The sequence below is a fragment of the Orycteropus afer genome, unplaced genomic scaffold (genome assembly GCF_000298275.1).
Source record: "Orycteropus afer afer isolate SDZICR_OR568_19922 unplaced genomic scaffold, OryAfe1.0 scaffold00147, whole genome shotgun sequence".
NCBI lineage: Eukaryota > Metazoa > Chordata > Mammalia > Tubulidentata > Orycteropodidae > Orycteropus > Orycteropus afer.
In genome coordinates, this window is record NW_006921734.1 from 6008290 (window position 1) to 6025846 (window position 17557).

General features: G+C 36.4%; 1 protein-coding gene across 1 annotated transcript in view; it reads right to left on the minus strand.

Moving 5' to 3' along the window:
* Window positions 1-12486: 12486 nt before the first annotated feature.
* Window positions 12487-17557, minus strand: part of DYNC2H1 (dynein cytoplasmic 2 heavy chain 1) — a 505271-nt gene continuing 500200 nt past the window's right edge. The window contains exon 89 of the mRNA XM_007946035.1: window positions 12487-12645. Coding sequence (XP_007944226.1) covers window positions 12487-12645 — 159 coding nt within the window. The remainder of the gene's footprint in view (window positions 12646-17557) is intronic.

A 17557-nucleotide genomic window follows, 5' to 3' on the forward strand; every position in this document is an offset into this window, starting at 1 on the left:
TTGACAGAAAAAAAAATCACAGGCGGTCAATAAACATAAGAGAAAATGTTTATTAGTAATTAGGACAATGCAAGTTAAGACCACAATACTATGCCATTTTAAATTTACTAGCTTTGCAAAGTACACATCAGAGAAGATACAGAATGAGAACTCATATCCATTGCTGATTGGACCATAAATTGGCTTAACTCTGGGAGCACTGGTGGCATAGTGTCTAAGGCATTTGACTGCTAACCAGAAGGCTGGCAGTTCAAACCCAGCAGCCACTCCTCAGAAGGAAGACTGGGAATCTACTTCTGTAGAGATATCACCTCAGAAAACCAAGGAGGGATCACTATGAGTCAGATTCAACTCAATGGCAGGAGACAAAAATACTAACAATTATGATTATAATATTAATCACCTATATAGTGCTTACTAATACTAGACCCTTTTTAAGTGCTTTAGATGTGTGAACTCATTTAATCACTTGGAAAATAAGTTGGCATTACCTGATTAGGTTGATTGTTTTCCCACCAGAGACATAGCAATTCCCTCATAGGTATATCCACTAGAGGAAGATACGTGTGCCAGGACACTTGTGTAAGAATATTCATTGCAGCATAGTTTGTAGTAGCAAGAAACTGAAACAATTCAAATGTCCATCAAGAGGAGAGTAGATAAATAAATTGTGGTCAATCATACAGTAGAATAATAGATAGCAACAGAAATGATTGCAATTTATAGATATATAAATAAGTATCAATCTTCCAAAGACAATATTGACTGGAAAGAAGTATAGTCATGAAATACATACAGTAAGGTAGTACCTTGTACATAAAAATGAAGTCACCATCCAAGATACAATTGGTCCCCATGTGCCTGGAGCAATAGAGGAAGAAAGAGAGTCAGGAATTGAAGGAGGATATGGGATGTGTAGCTAATAGCCTCCATGAGCAACTGGCACTTTTGCCAAGAGACCAGAATTGGATGGTCCCCATCTAGCATTACTGAACATCTTGATCAAAAATTCTATAGAAAAATCCTGATTAAAAAGTGAAAATGGGGAACATAATTTCAAAACCTCATGGAATTCCAGACTTGTGAATGAACCCCTGAAAATATTGTCCTGTGATAATCTTTAAATTTTAAACCAAAAATATCCCCTGAGGTAATTTCAAAATCAAACAATAATTTAACTTAAGCTGGAAACGAAGAGGAATCACCAGTAACTGGAAAATACGGCTTTGATGATAGAAATGATGCCGGAAATCGCATGATAGAATTTTGCAAGACCAATGACTTATTCATTGCAAATACCTTTTTTCAACAACATAAATGGCAGTGATACATGTGGACCTCACCAGATAGAATACACAGGAGTCAGGTCAACTAATCTCTGGAAAGAGGCATTGGAGAAGCTCAATATCTTCGGCCAAAAAAAGGCCAGGAGTTGACTGTGGCTCAGACCATAAGTTGGTCATATGTAAGTTAAAATTGAAGCTGAAGCCAATTAAAACAAGTCCATGAGAGTCAAAGTATGACTTTGATTATATCCCACCTGAATTTAGAGACCATTTGAAGAATAGGTTTGATGCATTGAACACCAATGACCGAAAACCAAATGAATTGTGTGAGATAATATCAAGAACATCATACACGAAGAAAGCAAAAGGTCATTAAAAAGACAGAAAAGGAAGCAAACATCAAAAGAGATGTCAGAAGAGATGCTGACACTTGCTCTTGAGTAGAGAGTAACCAAAACAAATGGAAGAAAGACCAGATAAAAGAGCTGAAGAGATTTCAAATAGCAGGTTGAGAAGACAAAGTCAATTATTACAACAAAATGTGCAAAGACCTGGAGTTAGAAAACCAAAAGAAAAGAACATGTTTGGCATTTGTCAAGCTGAAAGAACTGAGGAAAAAAATCAAGCCTCAAGTTGTAATGTTGAAGGATTCTATGGGAAAAATATTGAATGATGCAGGAAGCATCAAGAGAAGATGGAAGGAATACAGAGTCACTGTACCAAAAAGAACTGGTCCATGTTCATCCATTTTAGGAGGTGGCATATGATCAAGAACCAATAGTATTTAAGGAAGAAGTTGAAGCTACACTGAAGGAATTGGAGAAGAACAAGGCTCCAGGAACTGACGGAATACCCATTGAGATTTTTCAACCAACATATGCCACGCTGGAGGCACTTACTTTGTATGCCAAGAAATTTAGAAGACAGCTACCTGGCCAACTAGTTGGAAGAGATGCATATTTGTATCCATTCCAAAGAAAGGTGATCCCACAGAATGTGGAAATTATTGAACAATATCATTAATATCACACACTAGTAAAATTTTGCTGAAGATAATTCAAATGTGGTTGCAGAAGTATACTAACAGGAACGTCTAGAAATTCAAGCTGGATTCAGTAGAGGATGTAGAATGAGGGATATCATTGCTGATGTCAGATGGATGTTGGCTGAATGCAAAGAATACCAGAAAGATGTTTACTTGTATTGTATTGACTACGCAAAAGCATTCAACTGTGAGGATCATAACAAATTATGGATATTGAGAAGAATGGGAATTCCAGAACACTTACTTGTGCTCATGAGGAACCTGTACATAGAGCAGGAGACTATTGTTTGGACAGAACAAGGAGATATTGCATGGTTTAAAATCAGGAAGGGAGTGCATTAGGGTTGTATCTTTTCACCGTACTTAATCTCTATGCTAAGCAAACAATCCGAGAAGCTGGACTATATGAAGGAGAATTTGGTATCAGGATTAGAGGAAGAGTCATTAACAACCTGCGTTATGCAGATGACACAACTTTGCTTGCTGAAACTGAAGATGGCTTGCAGCACTTACTGATGAAGGTTAAAGACTACAGTCCACAGTATGGATCACATCTCAATATAAAGAAAATGAAAATCCTCACAGCTGGACCAATAAGCAGCATCATGATAAATGGAGAAAAGATTGAAATAGTCAGATTTCATATTATTTGATTTCACAATCAACACCAAAGGAAGAAGTAGTCAAAAAATCAGATGATGTTTTGCACTAGGCAAATCTGCTGCAAAAGACCTCTTTAAAGTGCTGAAGAGCTAAGGTATGTCCTTGAAGACTAAGGTGCACCTAACTCAAGTCTTGGTATTTTCAGTTGCTTTATATGCATATGAAAGCTGGGCAATGAATAAGGAAGACAGAAAAAGAGCAGAAGCTTTTGAGTTGTGGTGCTGGCAAAGAATAAAGAAAGTACCATGGATTGCCAGAAGAAGGAACATATCTGTGCTGGAAGAAATGCAGACTGTATGCTCTTTGAAAGTGAGAATTTTCTTCAGACTTCCTCTTACCTACTTTGGTCATGTTGTCAGAAAAGACCATTCCCTGGAGAAGGATATCATACTTGGTAAAGTGGAGGGTCAGTGAAAAAGGGGAAGGCCCTCAAGAGATGGATTGACATAGTGGCTTCCATAATGGGCTCAGGTATAGCAAGGAATGTGAGGCTAGCGCAGGACCCAGCAGTGTTTTGTTCTGTTGTACATAGGGGTTGCTATGAGTCAGAGCCAACTTGATGGCACCTAACAACAACAGCAAAGGATGTCTCTGCCTTGAACATTGTGCTGTTCTCTCATATTTTAAGAACTACCTCTATGGGATCAAATTGATAAGAGGAATTTGGAAGATTAGATGAAAATTTAGAGGGACAGTGAGTTTATGCCAATGGTGGAGAAGCAACTCAGAACAAGGGGAGGAGAATGGTTGTTCAACTCAAAGAATGTAATCAATGTCACTGAACTGTACATGTAGAAATTGTTGAATTGATGTATGCTCTGATGTGAATATATTCAACAACAATACAAATAAACTAAATCAAAGAACTGCAAAAATTATAGGCCAGTCCAAAATTAGAAGGAAATATTTGTCAAGTTATGTAGAGGAGATTTGGTTTAAGGATTTATCATATTTAAAAAAATATAATGAAACCTAAGGGCATTATAAACACCAAAATCAGGATAATTGTTGCCTTGGGTAGAGAGTGGGGATGAGACACTAAATATATACCAGGGAGCTTCAGTGGTGGTGGTAATGTTTTCTTTCTTAAGCAGTATGCTAGGGGCAGGTGTCCATTCTCCTGTTCATTATACTGTATACACACAGCACATATATCAGTGTGTTCAAACTTTTTCACAGCATTCTTTACAAGAAAAGTTTAAAAAAAGTCTTGATTTCATTATTCCCATATATCAGTGTGTTCAAACTTTTTCACAGAATTCTTTACAAGAAAAAAGTCTTGATTTCATTATTCCCTTTATATAGTGAAGAACAAGACTGTCTGAAGAAAGTCCTTGTTGTTGTTGCTATGTGCCATCGAGTCGGGCCCGATTCATAGCGACCCCTCTGTGGGTTTCCAAGGAGGTGTCACTACGGAAGTGGATTGCTCAGCCTTCCTTTTGAGTAGTGGCTGGTGGGTTTGAACTGCCAGCCTTCTGGTTAGCAGTCAACTGCCTTAGGCACTATGCTACCAGAGCTCCCGAAGAAAGCCTTTATAGTCCCTGAAATAGTACTCTGCATACAAAAGGCACCCAGTGTTTGGAGGAAAGGAAGTTTGGTCGATATTTCTAAGAGCTAAGTTCACAACTCAAAGCTTATTTTTTTTTCATATTATGTTCTAATTTTTATAAGAGGTGACTTTTCAATGAAAATAGGGAATCCAACAAGTATCTTTACTGGCACTGGCAATTAATTTTATCTTCTTCTCAGGAATTCTACTTAGCAAATATTTGCCAAGTCAGATGAAGAAATGATCAACATATAGTGCTGAAACATCCTTTTTCCTTCCTTTTAGCACACTCAGTTCCAAGATGATACATGCTAGAGAATTCAGTTCTGCTGACTTTGCTCTACCCTGGGGTAGAGGGCATGCTATACGAAGTATAGTTTTATTTTTCATCACTTTATCCCTTTATTAGTTGAGCAAGTTAAAAAAAAAAAAAAAACCTGTGTCTCAATTTTGTCATCAGTAACATAGCATAATAATGAAATTTGTGAAGATAAATGTATTTACATACATATAAATACACAGACACACACAAATTCACACATCTATCGATTGATCAACTGATAATCACTCTACTAACCTATCATCTATTTGTCTTACTTGGAGCAGTGCCTAGCATGTAGTAGTGCTATGTAAGCCTTAGCTATTATTATTACTATTTATTGGTTATAAACAGTCTATTGGATTTTTGAATGAAATTCTGCCAATGGCACTATTTGATTAAGTGATAGTTCATTTTGTGGAAACAAAGTGGATGTTAACAAGAACATAACCACAAATAAACCAATTAATGTAAAATTTGAGAATATTATAATAACTTAATTCTCAGCTTACACTTTTATTCCTAATGAATTAATGTTTTATAGAAAACTGAGATTTATAAATTTTTATCTTAGCATTTAAATACATATCCAGTCTCCAAAAGATGATGTAACAAAGCCTTACATTACCATTATACTAGCTCTTATAGTGTTATCACATGATATTTCATTTGATCTTCAAATCATATTTGACATGGGAATTATGATTCCCACGTTATCCAAAACTCTATTGCCATTGAGTCGATTTTAACTCATATTGACACTATAGGGTGGAGTAGAACGTCATCATAGCATTTCTAAGGGTGTAATTCTTTAGGGAAGCAGACTATCACATCTTTCTCCCCTGGAGTAGCCAGTGAGTTTAAAACACCAGCCTTTCAGTTAGCAGCCAAATGCTTTAACCACTATGCAACCAGAGTTCCTTCCCATATTATACATGAAGAAACAAAGCTCAGATGGACAGGATATCTTGCCAGAAGTGGTGGGACCACTCTAATACTGACAACTAGGTGTTCTAACTAAAAGCCCAGGGCTTTTACCACCATGCAGTTATATGCATGCCTCTAAATTGACTTACTGAAGCTTTCATTGGCTCACCACTTCTCTCAGACTTATAGAAAATAAACAGAGAAATTAGCATATGTATGATTGCAGCTATTATGCCATTCCATTTTTACTTGTGATCTAAAATAATTTTATCAAAATATCTATTTTGTACAAGCCCTAATGGGCTCTTCACTTGAGGTTATAAAAAATTTGAGCATAAATTCGCTTCTGTAATAACTCATATTACAAATGCATTATAAAGTTTGAAAACAGAAAAACCCTGTAGGGAATTATCTTGGATTATGAAGTGCTAGCTTTTATGCACTCTATTTTTTGAATCTACATTTTAATCTCTCATCAATTTTCTTTGATTTTTCAAAACTAGTGTTTTGTTTGGGTTATGAAAATAATATAGTCTCATTGTAGAACATTTGAAAAGTGTAAAACTGTACCCAAAATAATATAAAAATTGCCTATCATCTCATTATTCATATGTAACTATCATTTAAAAAAGTATCCCTTTTTGAGACTGGCATATATTTACACATATATCATCTTATTTAAATCACACTATATAAATTGTTTTATATCTTTTACACTATTATCACATTATAATCTTTTTCAATTATCGTTTCATGACCAAATAAAATTTATCCCAGAAATGCAAGCTAATTTACCCCCGCGAGGCAAAGATAGCAGAATGATCCTTGACAGTGAGTTGAAGTTGACCTGAATGCTTTCCAGGGCTGAGTTGGTGTCATTGATCACTTCAGTTGAATCAAGAGCACATTTCTTACTCCCATGTGGTTTATATTCTGTGAATGTACTTAGGACTTTTCTGGAAATGTCGGTTGAGCCAGGGACAGCCTTAAACATCTAAGATCAGTTTCTTTTCAATTTACTGTAAAGCCAGGGTACAATGACAATCACATTTTTATGCTCACTTTCCTTATTCAAATATAAAAAAGTAATTAAAAAAAAAAAAAAAACACCAAACACACTGCCATCGAGTCAGATCCAACTCATAGAGACCCCTCCTTGGGTTTCCAAGGCAATATCACTACTGAAGTAGATTGCCCAACCTTCCTTTTGAGGATTTTTAAATCCCAAGAGATAATTGCCATTCAGTCTAAATTTCTGTGAATCCAAAAAAGGAAAGAGAATTTGACCTTTGTTTGAGATTCTTAGAAAAATACGTGATTACAGAAAAATTTTACCAGGTACAAAAATTTGGTGTAAAACTGCTAACAGTATAGAAGAAAAAGAATTTAACTTGGGATTTAGAAGACATGTGTTTTAATGCCATATTCAGTACCAAGTTATATTTACCTGTTTTTTGACACAAAAAAATGAGAAATCTATATCCAGCCTAGTTCATGAGGCTTGGTGAGGATATGAAACAATGTATTATGAGAATAACGTGAAAATTACCTCAGCTGGAGGCATTTTAAGGAGCTCTGGTGGTGCTGTGCCTAAGGCATCTGACTGCTAACTGGAAGTTTAATGGTTCAAACCCACCAGCTGCTGTGCAGAAGGAAGATGGGACAATCTACTTCTGTAAAGATTTACCACTGTGGAAAATCAATGGGTGTCATTATAAGTTGGAATCAATCTAATGGAAGTGGTTCTTTTTTTTTTTTTTTGGTGGTGCAGTGGTTAAATGCTTGGCTGCTAACCAAAAGGACTGTGATTCCAAACCACCTGCAACTCCAAGGGAGAAACATGTGGCAGTTTGCTTCCATAAGGATTGTAGCCTTGGAATCCCTATGGGGGCAGTTCTACTCCTCTGTTCTGTATGGTCATTATGAGTCAGGATGGACTCTAAGGCAGTAGATTTGTTTGGTGTTTTTTTTGAAGATGTTTTGCTCATTGTTTGAGTCTTCTTGCCTACTACCCAATGTTGTTTGTTGTTAGGTGTCATTAAGTCAGTTACAACTCATTGCGATTCTGTGTACAACAGAACAAAATATTGCCCAAGCTGGTGCCTTCCTCACAATCCTTGCTGTATTTGAGCTTATTGTTGTGGCCAGTGTCAATCTGTCTCATTAACGGGCTTTTTTTTTTTTTTTTTGCTAACCCTCTACCAAGTATGATGACCTTCTCCAGGGACTGGACCCTCTGACAACATGTCCAAAGTACATAAGAAGGAATCTCGCCATCCTCACTGCTAAGGAACATTTGGGCTGTACTTCTTCCAGTACCAGCTTTAAACATCTTCAAATCCAGGTAAAGCTTTGCCTTCTCTGGGTAGTGCTCTCTGATTAGCCCAGAAAGCATTTATCTTATGCTTCTCTGGACTGTGGGTACAACATTCATCATACCCTGCTGTTTGTGTGCATATCAATGTCCTTTTCACTATTGTATCGTTAGGGAAGGGCAGAATTCCTGGCTATGTAGTGCTCAGGACTAATTAAATGTTAACTATGAATGATGGCAATGATGATTGTTTAACCATCTTATCTTTGAATGAGTATTTTTTTCAGTCTGAAAGAATTATGAGATATTTCCTTCTGCTTCTTTGCTCCTTGAGTTTACGTTACTTAACTTTGTTGACTGCACCCTTATTTTTCTCTCCTTTAGTGAATCTGCATAGTTGTCATGAAATCGTTTAATCTTACTGCTGCTTGTTGGTATATTAGTTTCCTAGGACTGGCATAACAAATTGTCATAACCTGGGTGGCTTAAAGCAACAGAAATTATTTTCTTGATAGTTCTACAGTTCTGGAGGCTCAAAGTCCAAAATCAATATGTCAACAAGGTCACGCTCCCTCTGAAGGTTCTAGGGAAGAATCTTTCTTTGCCTCTTTTAGCTTCGGATGGTTGCTGGCAATTTTTGTCATTCCTTGCCTTGTAGATGAATCACTCTAATCTCTGATTCTGTCTTCACTTGCCCTCCCCCAATATGTCTATATTCCTGTGTTCAATTTCCCCCTTCTGATAAGGACACCAATCATCTTGGATTGGATTGGCTCACTCTAATCCAGTATCTCATCTTAACTTGGTTACTTCTGTAAACATCCCATTTTCAAATTAAGGTTACATTCTGAGATTCCAGGCAGATGTGGATTTTTAGGACACTATTTCTATTTTATTTTTTGGACACTATATCCAGCACAGTCTGCCCTCTAGACCCCCAAATCCATATCCTTCCATAAGCAAAATACATCTATCCCAAGTTGACATCTCCCAAAACCTTAACCCATTCCAACATTAATTCTAAATTCAAAACTTTCATCTAAATATTATTAACTCAAAAAATTCCAAATGTCATTATCTAATTTATCTAAACCAGGTCTAGGTGAGAGTCTTGATATGGTCCACACTGTGGCAAAATTTCTATTTGTGGACTTGTGAAACTTAGATACAAGTTATCTGCTTTCAAAAACAATGGTGGAATGGCATAGGATAGTCATTCTCATTCCAAAAGGAAGAAAATGGAATGGACGAAATAAAGGGCTACTAATCTAAAAGTAGGAGCTCTGGTAGCATAGTGGCTAAGGCACTTGACTGCTAACCAGAAGGCTGGCGGTTCAAACCCACCAGCCACTCCTCGGAAGGAAGGTTGGGCATTCCTACTTCCGTAGTGATACTGCCTCAGAAACCCAAGGAGGGGTCGCTATGAGTCGGGGCCAACTTGATGGCAAACAACAACAACAACAATCTAAAAGTAACTTCACAACAGCAGATTGAATTTCTATTTTTCTGGTTGAATTGTCTGCATAATCCAGGCATCCTGCTTGCACTGGAGCTCCCACTCCGATTACATGTTCAGATTCACCCACTGGATGTAGTTGCCCGCACTTCAGAGGGTTGCTTCCCTCTTGTGGAGCACAGACCAACTCTGGCTTGAGCAAACCAGTGAACGTCTCTGCCATCTAGTGGACATCTATACCTTCTATAGTGAGGTCTGCACCTCAGACTTTTGAGGGCTCTCCCACCAAGTCTGTTCTCCCTAGGGTACTCTGACATCTGACAGCTTTGATCAAAGCTTAGTAAGTCTCTATATTAATCTGTCCGTTTAAATCAGTGTGCTTCTTTTTGTCTCCTGATTGCACCCATACACATAGAAACACAATAGAGAAGTAGTTATCATCTCTGAATCCAATCTTAATTGTTCAGGAATTCAAAATACAAAATATTAAATATATTTATTTCTAGTTCAAGCCGATGTAAAAGTTTGCTGTTTCATACAAACGTATGGGAAAAAGTCATCTACATGGACCATCTTCACTTATTTTTGGATTATTCTTCTTTTAAAAAAATCTTATCCTGGTTTCTCTGCTTTTATTCCTCATTTTTTTTATTACTTTGAAATACCATTCTACATTTATATTCTTTTAAAATACATATTTTGACTTTCATTTTATCCTTTATGCTTTTCCTATAAGTGTTTAATGTCTTTTCTATGATATGATTCATTTGTTAAAAATACCTATCAAAAAGGCTAACCTGACCTCACAGAATCTATTTGTTGAAAGGAACAGCTAGAAATAACTCTGTAGGCTACTAAATGATCCATCATTCAAATGAGTAGTTTTTACTTTTTCTAATTTCAAGTAATTTTACAGAGGTAGGATAGTAGTTTCTATAAAGAATAAAAACATCTGCGAACAACTGAATATTTAATAAAGTATTCAGAATTTATGCTTCTATTATTCTCATTTGAATTATTCCTTTTATTTACTACTTACAATTTTAATTATATATTGTATGTTGTTGTGTGTGATTGGTTCCAACTCATAGATGCCATATAGAACCAAGTTGAACTGCCACATAGGATTTCCTAGGCTGTAATCTTAATTGGAGGAGCCCTGCTAGTATACTGCCTAAGGCACTTGACTGCTAACCAGAAGGCTGGCAGTTCAAACCCACCTGCCACTCCTCAGAAGGAAGGGTGGGCAATCTACTTCCATAGTGATACTGCCTCAGAAACCCAAGGAGGGTTGCTATGAGTCAGGTCCTACTTGATGGCACATAACAACAACAACAACAACAATCTTAATTGGAAGTAGATTGTTAGGTCTTTCTCCTGCAGAGCTGATGGGTTGTTTTGAACCAATATTTCATTTAGCAGCAGACCTATTAACCATTGTGCCACCAGGGTTCTTTATTCAGGCAGCGCTCAGGTTCTGAACAAGATTAGTTCCTGTCTTTAAGAATTTGGCACAACAAAATCTATAAAAATTTGTTCTACAACCTACATTTGGTGAGTAGCAACTGGGTCTTAAAAGCTTTCAAGGGGCCATCTAAGATGCAGCCAATGGTCTCCTATGTTGGAAGCAAAGAAGACGGCAAAAAAACTAGGGCATTAGGAAGCAATCAGCCCTAGGACCTGATGGACCTCGAGGCCAGAACTAGATGGTGCCCGGCTACCATACCAACCACTCAGGAAGGGATCAAAAGTGGAGATCCTGGATAGAATGAGAGGAAAGACAAAATCCAAAAACACAATAATGACCAGAATTACTGGTCTGATGGAGTGTGGTGGGACCCCCAATACTATGGCCCTGGGATACATTTCAGGCCCAGAATAAAACTCACTCCCAGGGGCTGGCTCTCAGCCCAAAAGTAAATAAGGCATACATGCAGACCACTCAACCCAGGGTGACGAACCCACATACTCTATGGAAATGCATCCCTTGGAGCAATCAACCATGGGGCACCAGAGAGGCAACATTCCCATGGAGGAAATGCAGGACACACAGGAGTGCATAACTATGAGGGACATTGTTGTGGGGGGGGTTTACTGGGAAGGGAGGGGAGGAGACTGGGTTAGGGTTGGGAATGGTAATTGGGGAGAAAAAAGTAAGATAAAAAAAAAGAATCTGTAGGTCAGCTGGAGCAGGTGCATACAGTTCTTAGCCTTACTTTAGTGCAATAACAGGCTTGAAGTCTTTTTAATGATTTAAAAGCTGCTGTGAGGCAAATGAAGGTAACTGTGATGAAGAACATGTTATGAGTAGGTTGGTTTCAAAGTAAGGGCAAATTTATATATCATTAAAGGGCAAGGAGGAGTTGTCCATAAGTCAGTATGTTTGTAACTTGGGATTATCTGTATATCATTCTATATTATATAATAAAATTGTATGATACATAATTATACATTAATTATAACTTTAAAACATATACAATACCTTTTTCAATGTTTAAAAGAGGAGTGTATATATACTGAATTAAAATCATGGAACACAATAATTTATTAATAGTTTTATTATGTTAAATAATTAGGATGAAAAAATGATGGTCAAACTATTTATTATTAATTCCTCAAAGACAGTGTTTTAAACCTCTTACATAAAACATTAAATTTTTGAGCCACTGGAAAAGTGAACTGTCTTACAGAAATATTTAATGTTACCAAAAATATCCATTTTTATATTAACTCCATTGTCACCTTAAAAGATGCATTACATTATTATCACCCATTATAATAAAAACCCAATGAAATCAACCACATAGAGAGATGATGCACAGATAGTTTGAATGAACATTTTGAGTATAGATTGACCATATACTTCATTTAAAGCTTAAATAATGATATTTTCTTTTTGATGAGACAGCCTTTGTTATCTTTCGATTCTACTGATTTTTTAGAAACAGAGCTGCTCCACACTGAATCCATTGGTCTTGGTTGCCTCCACATGGAACGTCAATATTGGTTACCACACGATCCCTCTCAGCACTGGTGTAGACAGGCAAAGAAATGCACTCCTCGGGTGAATGTGGACCATATGCACCCTGTTTTTAAAAAATAATTGTTTTAAAAAGCAGCCATATAATAAAGCACTCTATTAGGTAACCAAAGAAACAAACACAAAATTTTCCTAAATAATAATGTTTAACGTTCCAACCTGAAACATTTAAAATGTATTTGTGTGTGTGAATATATTTATAACAAACACTAGTATAATAAACCTCTATCACCCAGCTACCCAATTACAATAATTATCAATTCATAGCCAATTGTATTTCATTTATAACATCTCCCTAGCTCCAGATTATTTTGATACAAACCCTTTATTACAAAATTTTAACTTTAAACATTTGAATATGTATCTATAAATAAATAAGAGTAATATAATCACAATACTATTACTAATTCCTCATATGTTACACATAATGTCGTTATAAGTTGGAACTGACTCAAAGGTACCTAATAATAAGAAAAAATCTCCTGACTATAAAGGAACAGCATTTTCAAACAATTCAATATGATGTTTCTATCACATTTTGAACACAGACATTTTAGGAAGCAAAGAAATATCAGCTGGCAGGAGAGAATTTAAAACCTTTCTTGGAATTAAAAATAGACATTCATAGATTCATATCACTTCAGCCCAACAAATATGTAATGTTTACTATTTGCTAAAGAATTTAGAGGCAACACCAGAGAAAAGCTTGCACTAGGGTATTAATTAAGGAGCTCTGGTAGCATAGTGCCTAAGGCACTTGACTGCTAATCAGAAGGCTGGCGGTTCAAACCCACCAGCCACTCCTCGGAAGGAAGGTTGGACAATCTACTTTCATAGTGATACCACCTCAGAAACCCAAGGAGGGGTCGCTATGAGTCGGCTCTGACTCAACGGCACATAACAACACCAGGGTATTAACTACAGAAATGGGTAATAAGTTAGGGCAATTCTAGGACTTTGTGAATCCTAAAGTTTTGTCATGTAAGCAGAATTAGAAAAAAAGGAAGAGATTAAGTAGTGATTGATTATTGTTGAAAATTCTCTTTACTCCAAATCCTACATTTTCTCAGACCCAATTTAGAAGTCATTCTTTCTATGAACCTTGTTAGGTTAACATACTCCAGAGTAGTATTTTCTTTATTTTGATTTTCTAAAGTCCTCATTTAAATATATATGTTTGATGTATGTATATTGTATAAACCGAAACTAAATTTTAGGAGCTCTGGTGGCGGAGTGCCTAAGGCATATGACTGCTAACCAGAAGCCTGGCAGTTCAAACCCATCAGCCACTCCTCAGAGGGAAGATTGGGCAATATACTTACGTAGAGATACCGCCTAGGAAAGCCAAGGAGGGGTCATTGTGAGTTGCAATAGACTCGACTACAGTAAGTTAAACAAAGTTTTATGCCTCAAAGAAGATTATTATATTTTTTCATTTGAGTATATACTGAAATTATTAGCTTTTACAATGCTACACACACAATATCAGCACAATTTAAGATACTGTTAAATGAATGGATGCATAATTAAATCATCATTGCAAACAGGTAATTATGATAATAATGAATGATTATACATGAAAAATAATTTTTTTCCATATATAAACCACATTAAAATTTTTGGTTAGTAATGAATGAGTTTTCAAAAGGACAAGAGGAATCAGAATACTATTTTCTGCACACCCAAACATGTATGCATGCATGACTGTGTGTGTTTATGGGGAGGAGGGAGAGGAGAGAGAGAGGAGGATTAGAAAACATAATAAAATCTAACAGAAATTTTTATATAGTGCCCACTTACACTTAAGAATGGAATATTTTGTTTTAAATTTGTAACACAGAGGAAAAAGATATGTATGTATGTATAGTTTTATTTCTCTCTGTTCCCACACAGTCTAAGACATGCAGTGAGTGCTAAAAAGCTGAGTTTTAGTGTGGTTGATTAAATAATTAGTAGGGAGTATATTGACAGGGAACTTCTAGAAATTCAAGCTGGATTCATAAGAGGACATGCATAGAACAAGGGATATCATTCCTGATGTCAGATGGATCTTGGCTGAAAGCAAAGCATACCAGAAAGGTGTTTACCTGTGTTTTATTGACTATGCAAAGGCATTTGAGTGTGTGGATCATAACAAGGTATGAATAATTTTGTGAAGAATGGGAATTATAGAACACTAACTAGGGGGTTGTTACTGTTGTTGTTGTTAGGTGCTGACTCACTGACTCATAGCAACCCTATATACAACATAATGAAACATTGTGTGGTCGTGCACCATTCTCACAACCCTTGTTACATATACTTGAGCCCATTGTTGCAGCCACTGTGTCAATCCATCTCATTGAGAGTCTTCCCCCTTTTCACTGACCTTCCACTTTACCAAGCATGATATCCTTCTCCAGAGAATGGTGCCTTCTGACATGATGTCTAGCCAGTCTCACTTCCAAGGAGCATTCCGGTTGCACGTCTTCCAGAAGTTGGTAAAATCTTTAATTTCCTTGTCTGTGGTTTTAGTGGTTAGTGTGTAAATTTGAGTAATAGTAGTATAAACTGGTCTTCCTTGTAGACGTATAGATATTATCCTATCACTGACAGCATTGTACGTCAGGATGGATCCCGAAACATTCTTTGTGATGATGAATGTGATGCCATTCCTCTTCAATTTGTCATTCCTGGCATAGATCATATGATTGTCTGATTCAAAATAGCCAACACCAGTCCATTTCACCTCATTAGTGCCTAGGATATTGATCTTTATGTGTTCCATTTCATTTTTGACAACTTCCTATTTTCCTATATTCATACTTCATATAACCTCCATTGCAATTATTCATGAATGTTTGCAGCTGTTTCTTCCCATTTTGAGTCAGGCCCCATCACCAAATGGAAGTCCCATAAACTTTACACCATTCATGCCATTAAGGTCAACTCTACTTTGAGGAAGAAGCTCTTCCTTAGTCATATATTGAGTGCCTTCTGACCTGAGGGCCTCATTTCTGGCATTATATCAGACAATGTTTCAGGACTATTCACAAAGTTTTTTAGTAATATATAAGATTGTTTCACTGCTATTCATAAAGTTTTTACTGGCCGATTCTTTGAGAAGTGGAGGGCCTCTTCTTTCTTCCCAATGTGTCTTAGTCTGGAAGCTCTGCTGAAACCCATCCACCATGGGTGACCCTGTTGGTATTTGAAATACCAGTGTCATGGCCTCCAGCCTCTCAGCAACCCACAAGCCACCACAGTATGACAAACTGACAGATGTGTGGTGGTAGTAGACCATAAGATCATCCAATTCAAAATGGCCAATACCAGTCCATTGCAGCTTACTAATGCATAGGACATCTATCTTCAAGATTTCCATTTCATTTTTGACAAATTCCAATTTTTTTAGATTCATATTTCATACATTCCATGTTCCAATTATTAATGGACATTTGCATGTACTTCTTCTCATGTTAAGTGCCACTTAATCTGAGGTGCCATCTTCTGGCACTAAATTAGACAATGTGTCCACTTTGGGTAACCTTGCTGGTATTAGAAACACCAGGGGCATAGCTTATGGCAATTTTTGCCAAGTAATTTTTCTTTTAATTTTGGACTTTAAAATTGTACCATCAGAGCTCCCTGGTCTAGTTAGCACAGTTCAAATATGGGTTAAAGTTTGAAATTTTATACTTATTTGGGTCAACTAGATTTTTTTACATATAGAAACTATTTCAGGTAACTAAGCATCTTGAATAATTGTTTCATTTCCCTAGAGTGTCCAGAAAAGTCTTGATGCCTCACTACAAAACACTTTCCTCTTCCCTATTTCCAGGCCCCAGAGAAAGTGGCTAAAAGTACAAATCTTCTTAAAACAGCAAGCAATATGTTAATACCTGAAAGACAAGACTATATTTTACAAAAGCAAATGGTGATATTCCAATGGGCAAGTGGGATCTCTCTACAAATAAATCAAAGAAAATAATACAAACAATTAAAAAGCAATCCCCCAAAACAACAACTCAAAACTGCCTAAAATAAGTATGTTAAGTTTTTGGCCAGTTTCAACTCAGTTTCATTATAATAAAGCACATATATGAAGGCAAACTGAAGTATGTTTCTCACCAGTTTATATATAAAGTCCAAATAACTAATTCTAACACATGGTTTTGAATGTTTAGGAATCAACTCAAAAAACAGTTCTCTTTAGAAAAGAGGATCTTAGGAAATCACTTTTAATGTACATATAAGTGTCATAATTTTAGAAATGCAACTCTGGAAAAAATAAATGTCTCAAAACAGGAAACAAAACAACTTGCCAACAATTAATATTTTGAAACACTGTTCTGCCAAGAATGTGTAGCTACTCTTTAAAATGTATTTTGGTGAGGAGAAACACTTTCCTCATATTTTTCAAGAATATGATGCTAACAGGACTGTTTCATGATAAGTCCTTGAGAAAACAAAACAAAACTGTAGCACAGAAAATAGATTAAATATTTGTTATTTTTAAACCAGAATGCATATAAGGCAGAGCGTTTGGTATATCTTGATATATTATTTTAAAGATGTGAGTATAACATAGTGACCACTTTTGTGAGTGCTTGATGGATTCATTTCACAGTCATTGTCTCCTTGGGAATTAAATTGTTTCTGAAACTGACTTGTCAATGTGGTGCCTGTTAGAAGATCTAAACCTTTGGGTTTCCAGCTGATTCAGGACTCCCAGCTGACCTGGGACTTCTATGTTCCTGTGGAGCTGATAAACCCTTTGCTTACTGGAAAGAAAACAAAGACAGAACTCCCTGGGGGATGCCAAAATATATCTAGATTTTTTTTTTTTTTTTAATTAGGATTTGGGTGAAGATTTACAGAGTAAATTCACCTTTCATACAGCAGCTCACATACACTTTGTCTCATGTCATTGACCAAAATTTACAATGCAGCAGCTCCCCTCCCACTTCCTCCCCATA